Source organism: Cololabis saira, chromosome 6, assembly GCF_033807715.1.
Source record: "Cololabis saira isolate AMF1-May2022 chromosome 6, fColSai1.1, whole genome shotgun sequence".
NCBI lineage: Eukaryota > Metazoa > Chordata > Actinopteri > Beloniformes > Belonidae > Cololabis > Cololabis saira.
Window position 1 is genome coordinate 24,370,575 of NC_084592.1, and position 12,408 is coordinate 24,382,982.

General features: G+C 41.2%; 1 protein-coding gene across 3 annotated transcripts; it reads right to left on the minus strand.

The window, feature by feature from the left end:
* Nucleotides 1–1,113: 1,113 nt before the first annotated feature.
* akap17a (A kinase (PRKA) anchor protein 17A) lies at nt 1,114–10,360 on the minus strand. 3 transcript variants are annotated; one of them, XM_061723774.1, is made up of 7 exons: nt 10,250–10,360; nt 7,393–7,797; nt 6,401–6,619; nt 5,922–6,134; nt 4,524–4,672; nt 2,570–2,678; nt 1,114–2,058 (listed from the first exon to the last, which is right to left on the minus strand). In XM_061723774.1, the coding sequence occupies exons 2-7, from the start codon at nt 7,717–7,719 to the stop codon at nt 1,216–1,218; spliced, it is 1,860 nt and encodes a 619-aa protein (XP_061579758.1). In that variant the 5' UTR covers nt 7,720–7,797; nt 10,250–10,360; the 3' UTR covers nt 1,114–1,215. The 3 variants fall into 3 exon arrangements, with proteins under 3 accessions (XP_061579758.1, XP_061579756.1, XP_061579757.1); XM_061723772.1 differs by having other exon boundaries at nt 2,438–2,678; XM_061723773.1 differs by having other exon boundaries at nt 2,438–2,678; nt 7,393–7,740; nt 10,250–10,356.
* Between the last annotated feature and the right edge of the window lie 2,048 nt (nt 10,361–12,408).

Genomic DNA, 12,408 nt, shown 5'->3' on the forward strand with positions numbered 1-12,408 from the left:
AACATGCTCCAGTAGATCATGAGCAAATGCCGAGCAGAGGGTTTTTGCAGACAACAATTTCAACATGACAGAACGAGCATCAACTCCCATCAACAATAACGGTCTAAACAGTCACTAGCAGCTCTACAGAGACGTAACCATCATTATGACGCGTTTTAAAGTGAGAACAAAACTCTTACATCTCAGTTTGACCTCTATATTGTTCTCTAACTTTAGCTCCAGAAGCCAGAGACGACCAACTCTTAAAAAAAAATGTGCGGCCAAACTTGATTCACATTACCAAAGAAAAAGAGGAGTCAACACTGTCAAGTCGGGTGCAAAACATTAGATTAGGCCTTGAAACATCAACTACAAACAACAAAATCAAGTCATTCAACAACTTGCACTTTAATCACAATGAAGTTATTAAAAAAAAACTCAAGATTACATGTTGATCACAAACAGCTGCTGCTTCTTTAGCTGCGGTACGCCTTTTGCACCAGGATTCAGAATTAAAAGTGTGATTGACAGCTATTAAAACAAAAGCAACTTTAATTTGTGAAACTTTACATTTGTGACAGCTCATTTTTTACGATTAAGCAGTTCTCCTGCATATCCTCAACTACAGCAGTTAAAACAGGCAGCTGCTTGTCAGAAGATCACAGAAGTGTTTTAGACTTCATGCTGAGGGTTTAGTTTCTATATTTGAGTTTAAATTTTATATCAACAGAAAGACTGTTGTCTTTTCTTAAACGTTTTTGAAGTTGGGCGGGGTTTTTTGTCTACGGAGTGGGACAAAATGAACTTTGAAATAAGGTTACTCAGTCACTGTTCTCACCTGCCATTATTGAAAATGTATTTACCGTCATAAAACTGGATTATAACATCCTCATTGCTTCACTTTTCAGAGGAAGATTGTCCGTTAAGACAATTATTTAAAAAAAGTCAAATAAAATAAACCTAAATCAAACAACTGTTATCTAATCCTATTAAATTGATATGGAGTAGACACTTAGGTGCTGTTATTGACCATTTCAACTGTTCAAATACTAACAAGGTGAAAGAAAAAAATGAGGAGCAGCTTTGTCGAGTCAACCAGAACAACTCAAGTGATTCACATATCAGCCTTTCATGGATCTCCGACAGAAACATCTCGCTCTTTAAACTTTCTCAACTTCAGGTGCGAGTCTAGAACCTGTGAAGATATGAATCAGTAAAAGTACTACAGCGATGAGTTTAGTGTCGTCTGGAGTGGCTCCTATCCCTGCTGCTACTGTGTCTCTGGTGTCTCCGACTGTGAGGACTGTGACTCCTTTGGTCTCTCCGTCTATTGCCGCTCCTCGAGCTATGACTGTCGTATCCGCGGTGGCTCTGCCTGTGGCCCCTCCCCCTGCTGTGGCTCCTCCCCCTGCTGTGGCTCCTCCCCCTGCTGTGGCTCCTGTCTCTGCTGGAGCTGGAGCTGCTGACGTAGCGGCTGCACCTCCCACTTTTGCTCCGGCTGCGACGACTGTAACTCCTCTTTTGTTGGCTTGAGCTCCTTCTCCTTCTGTGGCCTTGGGAGTGCTTCCTCCTCTCCCGACTGTGGCCCCTCGTTTGTTCCCGACTGTACCTGCTCCTACTCACTTCTTCCCGCCTCTCCTCCCCCTCTCCCTTCTCTGATTTCTTTTTCCCTAACACTTTAGGGTGTAGACTGGATCCAGATCCCTGTTTCTCTTTTCCATCGGCCGTCTTCACTCCGTTCACCCAACCCAGGACTCCTGGCGTCACATCACCCGCATCCGGGGCCTCCTCACTTCTCAGAGGCCCGGCTGGATCCTGTGTCCCTGCAGCTTCAGCTGGCTCACAGCTCTTCTTGATAAGGTTAGATAGCAGTCTGTCCCTCAGCTCCTTCTCCTTACGTTGGAGCTCCAGCGCTCGCTGCTTCTCCAGCTCCACCCTGCGTAGCTCCTCCTCCTGCTTGCGCCGACAGGCCTCCAGCTGCTGAAGGCGGGCCAGCTCCTCCTTCTGTCGAGCCTGCTCCTGCCTCTCCAGCTCCTCGCGTTCGGCCCTCTCCTTCTCCTGCTGCTGTTCTTTTAGTGTCTGCGGAGAAGCATCACAAGGATCACACACGGGCAAAGAGAAGACAAACCAGAGGGATAAAAAAATATGACATTATTTGGCACAAGTTCCAAATTTGCATTACAGCACCATGTTGGATGGCAAATCCAAATAGTTCAGGCTGTTGATCTGCCCACTCCAAACCACTTAAAGCAATGGAGTTTAAGATCAGGCCCTCTAAGGCTCAGGTCTTGCACATAAATGAGTAAAAAAAAAGTTTTATGAACTGCATTTTATTACATCCTTCAATGTATATAACACTCATTACACCAAAGAAGCTTAACGTGGTCATTTCAACGGTTATAGTGGCTGATGTGGCTGATGTGGCAGCGCGCCGCGCTTTACAGAGTAACTTTAGTACCTTTGCTCTGGCTAGCAGCTCAGCAACGAGCCGTATTGATTCCAGATTGCGCTGAGCCAGCAGGAGCCTCCTCTCCTCCATGGCGATTTTCATCTGCAGCTTCTTTTGCTCCTCCTCCTGCTGTCTCCTCACCTTCTTCAGATTCCTTCTCTCCTCCTTCTCCTGTAACTTCTGCTCTCGCTTCCGTATCCTCTCCACCTTCTTTCTTTCCTTCTCTTCCTCTTCCTGTTGCTTCTGTTTTCTGAAAAGATGAATAAATGCACTCTGTTAATATCTAATTATGAGTTAAATTGCAGAACACTCCACTGCAGGGCTCTTCATACAACACTGAGTTGCTTGGAAGACAGTTTCAAGAAGTTTTGTCAGAAATGTAAGTTAAATCTCAAGCAAAGAGAAAATGTAAAAATCTAGACCTAACACAACCTTCTGAGCTCTGAGCTCTTTAGGAAAAACTGAGATAAAAAGGAAATCTGCCCTTGAAATGATTTCTTAAAGGGATTGTGACATGAAAAACAAATTTTTCTTGATTTTTTGTGTTTTGTTGGGTGTCTTGACATCAATTACACCCAAAACACAACAAACTTTTAACATTCAGTGTATTGTGTGCTTTCTGGGATTTTCCGCATAACTGTGCAAAAACGGCGCATCTGGTTTGGTGGCGGGCCGTTACATAACGGCCCGCTAAATCACCGCCCCCTCCACCCAGCTCCCTGTCTCCTCTCCTCTCCAGTGCACCATAAAGGCTGATTTATGGTTCCGCGTTACACCGACGCAGAACCTACGGCGAAGGGTTACGCGGCGACGCGCACCGTACGCTGAACCCTACGGCGTATGCTCTGCGTCGATTTAACGCGGAACCATAAATCAGGCTTAACACAGAGCTGTTTAGAGCCTCTTTTGTTCTAATCACCGGAGGAAAACTGCTAAGAACACCCGCGGCCACTGACTGGACTTAAGATAAGGTGACACTGCTGCTTGCATGCCTTTATTTTTATGATTGTTTGCTGTGGTTCGCCCTGCTGCTTTTCCGTGCATGCTTCGCCTGTCGCTCCCGGCTAACTCTCCGACGCAGCTGTGAGCGTATGGCTGGGGTTGGAGGAGGTTTGGAGGAGGAGCGGAGCAATGATTGACAGGAAAGGGGGGAAAGGAGGCATTTTTCACGGCGCAAAAATACACTGTAATAAAAAGCCAGGAAAACCTACTAGAGTGAAGTTTTTCTTGTTACACCCTTTTAGACACATTTGAGGGATGTTGGCCAAGACTTTTAATAGTGTTAAAAGCATGTTAAAAATGATGTCACAATACCTTTAAAATCACACCATGACCTTCAGACTGCAGAGAAGAAGGCCATTGTTTCTATTATGCAAACACAGACAGCTTTCATGACGGTACGGTCGACTTGTTCATCCATCGGAGCATCAGTAAGGCTCAACAACACCTGTGTTTCCTACATAACCTGATTAGACTTGTGGTGGTCCAGGACTTTGCACGTAGATTATTAATTAATCATTTCACAAACCATATTTTGCATTCCTGTGGAAAAAACTGAATATGCCAATTTTTCCCGCAAGGAACATAATATTTTGCACAAGGTCTCCTGCAGAGCTTTATTTTTTGGACCCTGATCTGAGTTATGGATCAGACAATAAGGTTTTCGTAGAAAATAAATGTTTTAAAACCTAGATTTTGAGTGGTACGAAACACATTTACTGTTTACTTTGTGAGTAATTTATTTGCCTTTTACACATGGCTGTGTAAAATGCAACTGGATTGCATACAAGTCTGGAAAGCTTAGAGTCAGGTTTTTGTTATGTTTTATTAATTTATCGATTCATTTTATACAGTTTTTAACTGTCTTCTGTTTTGCTTAAAGGGTAGTTAAAATAAGAGTTGGCTTCATCCTACACTTTTTCCGTTCGTGTTTTTGCTTTTTTGTTGTACTCGTTTTTATGTGTACGTCTGTAGAGCCATATGCCCAAAATAAATAAAAATACAACAACAAAAAAAAAATATGATGCTACAAATCAGTAAATCATGAAAAGTATTATATGGGGCCTTTAAACTAACTTTCCCATTTCCACTGTACCTCTCCTCCTCTTTTCGTCGCTCCTCCTCCTCCTTCTCCCGCTGTTTCTGCTCCTCTCTCTGCCTCTCCAACTCCTCCAGCTTCAGCCTCTCCAGGCTCCTCTTCTTAATGGCTGCCTCACAAAGGTGTTTGCTGGTGTCAAAGGTCACCTAAAATAAACAGGAGAAAAAACAAAAGAAAAAAAAAAGATCTATTGTGAGATGGAGGACCAATAAAACACCATATGTTCAGGTAAGAGAGCGTGAAGTCTTACATCCTCCGTATCAGCGTTATTTTTCATTGCCTTTCATTATGAAGTCCTTCTGTTCCCACACTCATTTAGATTACTCAGCTGTATTCTGTGGATTAAGAGACTCTCCCAATGTTCATTACCTTCAAAAGACTGATGATGCAGCTCCCATTCTCATTCCACTAAAAGGTCTTAAAGCTACTTTGTGACTCTGACAACAATCTCATTTCCAAATTCTACTTATCTGCAATTCCCTGGTTGCCTAACACACTAAACTGAGGCAAGCAGGTCTCTTTTATGCCCTTGGCAGTGATTTAAGATCGCCTATCTTTAGAGTGAGGCTTCTAGCCATGTTCCTGTTTGTGGTACACACCGTTAGATCTGTAGCTTACAGACAAAATGTTGCTGTGTTAAGAGGGGAAAAAAAGACCTGCTTTGTTTTTGAGGTCTCTAACAACCTGCATGCAATGAAAAAGCAGAAAAAAGGCAACTGTAGTTCAAAACAAAACTCTACCCCCCTGTGTTTTGTGGATGACAAGTTCACAAAGTATTAATACACCCATTTCTGGAAGGAGATTTGAGATTCACGAATGCTACTAAAGACATAAAATTGATGGTTCAGGAAGTGCAGACATTCCTGCAATATGTGAATGTTGATGTACCTCTAAACTAGGGGTGTCAAATTAGCGCGGGAATTGCGATAAATTAATTACAGGCACATTTAGCGCATTGTTTTTTTAATCGTTTAATCTATTTTTTAATATAAAGCCACTTTTGTGTTGTTATATATCAATCTTTTGATCTGCCACAATAATGTAAAGAATTCAAAGGAAAACCCTTCAAGTTGAGGGCTTTTCTCAGCTATTTTTAGGTGAAATTAAAAAAGCGATTCATTAGATTAATTAATTACAGATTTTAATTAATGAATCGCTCAATTTTTTTTTTTTTTTTTTTTTTTTTTTTTTAAAATCGCTTGACAGCACTACTTTAAACTAACCCAACTAAAGCGCCTACAATGACCACAAAAGCATACAAAGACACAATGCTAACTTAAGATCTAGGAATAAATCTACATGAGAGTAATCTAAAATAATAAAATAAATAAATAAATAAAAGCAATCCTACACAAGGTGTAGATAAGGCTTTACAGCCATTAATGACGGCAGTACCTTGATGTTACATGCCACAGCTTTTCCATCATCTCCTTTCAGCATCAGCTTCATGCCCCGCAGCGTATCCATCGCCTTTGTGAAGCCGCCGTATTCCTGATACTGGACAAAGGCGCCGAAGTTCAGATGGCCCCCGAAGCTAAACGTGCTGAAGTTCTTGTCCAACATTTCCTCTCTGTACGGGTCCAACATGGGGATGTCAACATTTCGCACCTTAAAAAAAAACAAAAACAATAAAAGTTATTTTTTTTATTCAACTTTGATCATATAATAAAAAATACTCATTATTATTAGTGATTAAATATTACATACTATGTCACTGTCTTAAAGTCACTTTTATTCCAAACACTATGTTAAACACAAGGGAAACATGAGTTGTAGCCTGTGTGGAGATTCCTGAAATTAACAATGAATAAAGTAGTGAAGTTACTCCATTTAGTGCTAAATGTCCTTTCAACAATAACATCAACACAGATCACCTTGCCAAATGTTTGGAAAACAGCAATGAGAGCCTCTTCTGAGGGCCGGTCCGGGTACTGGCTGTTTTTCTGGCTAAACCAGCGGCAGGGCAGCCCCTCCAGGTGGATGGTGTCCGGCCTCTCTCCCGGCAGAGTCTCATTCATGTCCTTTGCATCCCTGAAAAAGGAGTCCCAGTCGTGGCGTGTGGGGAAGTCCACCTTATTTTCTACAGCACGAACCTAAGGCGGGAAAAGAAATAAATAAACAAACACTCACATTAAAGTTGGATATAACATCCCCATTTAAGAAATTGTTTAAAGAAAATACTGTAAATAAATATAAAACACTATAATTATAAAGTATACTAATAAAAACATTCTAGAATGTGAAACATCAATTTTATATTTTGTCTTACTTATTTTTGTCTTCTTTATGTATTGTTTGTTTCCACGGAGTAAAAGCTAATGTCTCATATTTTTGCTGATCATAAGAAAAAAGGGTAGGCACTATAAGCTACGGCTTCAGCTACACCTTTTCGGCAAAAGAAATGTTGTTTTTTCTTTCCTTTTCATCTTGTTCTGCAAAAAGTGTGTAAGAGCCGAAATAACATAACATATCTATCTTGACTCAAACAGCTTGTGTTCAGGAGCTGGCGCCATTTACTGAGACTATTGCCCTTGTGCAGGCAGCGCAGGTTCAAATCCCAGCCTGCCGCTGTTTCCTGCATGTCTTTCGCCCTCTCTCTCTATATACCGATGTCCACCTACTGAATAAAAGCCACTAGTGCCAAAAAAGCTTGTGTTCAGTTCTTTTTTTACTTCTTTAAAAGATATTCAATTAAATGATCATTGCTGTGATTGCAAGATTTATACAGCATTTTAATACGTAGTGAAAGAAGCACTCAACACAGTTAAACAGCACGACAAACTGGAACGACCACACTAATATGAAGTATTATTCGTCAAAGCCACATTCAGATACATCACAATGTGCCCCACTGTGTTTGCCTTACCTTGAGAACATCAGTAAAACCACTAAGTTTGATGGTTTTTCCATCCAGACGGGCCAGCAGGCTCTTGACCACCGTCTTGTTTTCCACCTCGCCCTCAAAGCGGATGAAGTCCAAGGTGCTCTTGGAGATTCGCAGGGCTGAGAATTGCTCCGGAGCTACCATGGCCTTCACCCTCTCCATCACTTCCCAGTTGGAGATGCTCTTGCCGGGAAGCTTGAGCTGGGGCAAAGCAACGCTGACGGTCATTTTGGCAATGGGCTTGAGGTACAGGTTGTACTCAGGAGACAGGCACACTGCTTCTGTGGTGTCGTGGACGATGGTGGTCATTGTTGCAGATACGTAGGGAAGCTGCAATCAAAATCGTGGTGTGATTGAAACCGTCTGAGAGATTTCTAGTCTACACGTCTGTGAAAGAAGGAAATGGTGAAGAAATGTTTATGGATGTACACAGGCTTCATGAGAACAAGAAGAAAACAACTACTTCATGCTCATAATTGAAACAAAATCTGCAATTTGATTGAATCCGTCATTACATTCAAGCTGATTCCAGCTTCAGTTGCAAAAGGGGATTTCAGGTGAAATACTTTGTATTGCTAAAACTTTGAATGCTCTTAAATACACATGATCAAATAACACAGAAAATGACAACAACTAGAATGATAATTGTAAATACTTTTCCAATTAAACTGGCAACTGAGATTGTTGGTATCACTTTCAGAGTGATTTCACCATCTTCTGCTACTTTCAGGCCTCCCCTTTTTTGCCACGGTGAATCAATCTGTTTCATCTGACCTTTTCTTCTACCTCTTCCATTCTCACATGAACTTGCTGCATATCCTCTTTCACCACACCCATAAACCTTCACTTTGGTCTTCCTGTTTGCCACCTGTCTGGTAACTCCATTGTCAGCATCCTCCTACCTCTAAATTCATTGTCCTTCTTCTGCACATGTCCAAACCATCCTTGTTCCTTCCAACCTTGTCTCCAAAACAGCCAACCTGAGCTGTCCTGATGTGCTCATTCCTAATCCTCTCCATTGTTGTCATGCCAAATGAAAACCTCAGAATCTACCTCCACAAGCACTCAAAGCATACATCTTCAGTATCACACTGTTTCTTTATCCTAATTTATATATACATACATACAGTTGTGTGAAAAAGCAAGTCCACCTCTGTATGGAGTGGCCTAGTCAAAGTCCCGACCTGAATCAGAATGAGATGCTGTGGCATGACCTTAAAAAGGCGTTTCATGCTCGAAAACCCTCCAATGTGGCTGAATTGCAACAATTCTGCAAAGATGAGTTGGCCAAAATTCCTACACAGCGCTGTAAAAGACTCATTGCCAGTTATCTCCAACGCTTGATTGCAGTTGTTGCTGCTAAGGGTGGCCCAACCAGTTATTACGTTTATGGGGCAATCTCTTTTTCACACGGGGCTATGTAGGTTTGGATTTGTCTTTCCCCTTAATAATAAAAACCTTAATTTAAAAACTTTTTTGTTTACTTGTGTTATCTTTGTCTAATATTTAAATTTGTTTGATGAACTGAAACATTTAAGTGTGACAAATATGAAAAAAAAAAGAAATCAGGAAGGGGGTCAAACACTTTTTCACACAACTGTGTGTATACATATATATGAATCTGAAACAGTCTCCAAATCATCCAGAACTCTGCTGCCAGAATCACCACCCGTACAAAATGCACTGACCACATCACCCCCATCCTCATCCAGCTCCACTGGCTACCTGTCCATCACCGAATCCAATATAAAGTTCTTCTCCTCACATTTAAAGCTCTCCATGACCTGGTCCCTCAATACCTGTCAGACCTTCTCCACCCGTACACCCCCACCCGTGCTCCACGCTCCTCCTCAGCTGCTCTCCTGTCTGTACCCAAATTTAAACTGGCCAGTATGGGTGGCAGAGCCTTCAGCTGCTCTGCACCCAGACTCTGGAACTCTCTCCCCCCCTGCATCAATAATCACATCTTAAAACCCATCTGTTCAGACTTGCCTATCCAGTCTAATTTTCTGTATTTTATTTAATTTCCTGTTGTATTTTATTCGTATTTTATATGTTTTTTGTAAGGTGTCCTTGGGTGCTCAGAAAGGCGCCAACAAATAAAATCTATTATATATATATATATATATATATATATATATATATATATATATATATATATATTTGGTATAACATATATCTCATAATCTATACATAAAAAGATAAACCATATACTCCAAAATCACTGATTTAGCTTTAACCATTTATAAACACCGCAAAGGTGATGATAAATAAATAAATAACTACAAATCAAAAATCACATTTAACCCGATGGGTTTGTGTTTGATCTTTACTGATATCGTCTTTGAAAGACTCATATAAATATGTTTGACGGTGGTTTCTGCTAAAATCACCATCTATGTGGAGTTTCATTCATCCAGACTCCAGGGCTTCGTTTTCCTTCTCTGTTTTAGACAAATCAAAGTCTGTTTCAGACAAATCAAAGTGTGTTTTAGGTCCTGGACTCAGAGTCACAGTCAAGACATTATTCACTGCATTTACTGCCGATTATGTGTTTATTAACCCTTACAAAGACGTAATTACACCGCCCTCTGGAAATTAGCTCTAAACTTAAGCACAATAATATGGACATACCTGAAGCCTGGTAAACTTGAGCTTAGTTTAACTGAAAATGTACCAATTATAACTATGTTTGCGGTCCAATATTGTGTGTTTGGAGTTGTTAGCCGGTTAGCTTCAGTGTTGTAAAAACTCTGCAGTTCTCGCGTTTAAACACGTTCCTCCTGCTTCCGAATAACGGCACGCAAACGTCAGTTGTCAAAGAAATGCAGCAACCTACCAGCCTCACATCAGCAGCCCCCTGGTTGGAAAGAACGGGAATTAAAGCTTGTTGTGATGTTTGTTGAAGCTAAAACACCGCATTCCCTCTGCGCCTGCAGTCAACTCTGACCCCGGGACGACCAACGAGTCACCGCGTTACAGCGACGCTGCCACGGAACAGCGACCCCGCCTGGCCGCAGGTGGGAAAACCACCACCACAACAACGGCACATACAACTCCAATTGAGAAAGTATGGAGGTAGATTTGTGTCTTAATTATTCAAGTAAAAAAAATTCACTTCAATCAAAAAAAAAAGTTTCAATCCGAAGCAACTTCTTTTTTGATTAAATGATAAAGACACAAATGCCCTACCCATAATATAGAATAGAATAGAATAGAATAGAATAGAATAGAATAGAATAGAATAGAATAGAATAGAATAGAATAGAAAGCCTTTATTATCATTATACTGGTACAATGAGATTAGGCAGCAGCTCCGTAAAAGTGCACACATGCAAAAACTATGTAAACAAGTCAAGACTGTAAATAACAAAATGGGAAACATTAAACATAAATATATATATACACACTATAAAAAATGAGTGAATAATAATGTACATGAATAAGTGGAAGAATATTGCACTTGACTGGATGGAAGGAATATTGCACATGGATGAATTAAGGAATATTGCACATTATACATGGGGAATATTGCAAAGTAGAGGTAGTTTACTGGTTTAGAAAGTTCACAGCTTTGGGGAAGAAGCTGTCCCTGAGTCTGTTTGTGCGGGTTCATATGGACCTGAAGCGCCTCCCAGAGGGCAACAGGTCGAAGAAATGGAAACCGGGGTGGGTGTTGTCCTTTAAGATGTTCCTTGCCCTGTTGAGGCAGCGGGAGCTGTAGATGTCAGACAGGGAGGGCAGAGAGGGCAGAGGGCAGCCGATGATCTTCCGTGCTGTGTTTGCCACCCTCTGCAGCCTCTTCCTGTCTGCTTCTGTGCAGCTGGAGTGCCACACTGTCACGGCATGGGTCAGCAGGCTCTCGATGGTGGAACGGTAGAAGGTCAACAGCAGCTGTGTTCAGGTTCTCCTTCCTGAGCACCCTCAGGAAGTGCAGCCGCTGCTGAGCATTCTTAACCAGTGCAGTGGTGTTGACAGACCAGGAGAGGTCTGCAGTGATGTGGACGCCCAGGAACTTGAAGGACTGCACTTGCTCCACACATTCACCGTTGATGTACAGGGGGACGGGGGCGGCTCTGTTCCGCCTGAAATCCAGGAGGAGTTCCTTGGTTTTGGGGGTGTTCAGTGCCAGGTTGTTCAGTGCGCACCACTCACCAAGTTTAATATGGCCCAAACACAAAAAAACACTACTTCAATCAGAAAAGTTGCTTCAAACAAAAAAAAACTTCACTTCTATCAAAGAAAACATTTCCAATCAAATAAAAACAGTGTTCAAATGCATTTTTTCAGTCTCAAATTGTTTTTGCATTCAAACAATTCTTTTCTTTGATTGAAATCATTTTTTTGATTGAAGTGATTTTTTTTTTTTTAATAGAAAATATATTTTTTGATCTTTCACAAATCTACCTCCATCAATACGGCTCGTTCCTTTTCACAAATCTACCTCCATAAGAAAGGAAAAGTCCCATTTAGGTCCAATAAGGACATTTTTTTCCCTTAAGAAAAAAAAGAATAATGTTCATATTAAGTGACAGAATTCTATTGAATAAGGAAAAAAGGAAGTACTCAATGCAGATAAGACGAAGCTTATGCTGTTCTCCAATTCTAGGATCAGGCCACAGGTTATCCCCTCAGTGACCACTCTTGAGGGAAGTGCAATTGAGGTTGTACATGATTATAAATACCTAGGTGTCTGGATCGATGACTCCCTCACTTTTAAGCAGCATATAGAGACACTTAAAATTGGGTTTTTACTTTCGAAATAAGCTGTGTTTTTCCTTTAATGCTAAGAAGCGACTTGTTGCTGCTACCTTTTTACCAGTACTAGATTATGGAGATATTTTATACATGAATGCTTCTGCTAAATGTCTTCATATGATCGATACTGCATATTCTGCTTCCCTGAGGTTCATTACAAATTGTAAACCATTGACACATCACTGTGAGTTATACTCTGGGGTTTTATGGTCTTCTCTGGCCGCCCGAAGGCTCAGTCAT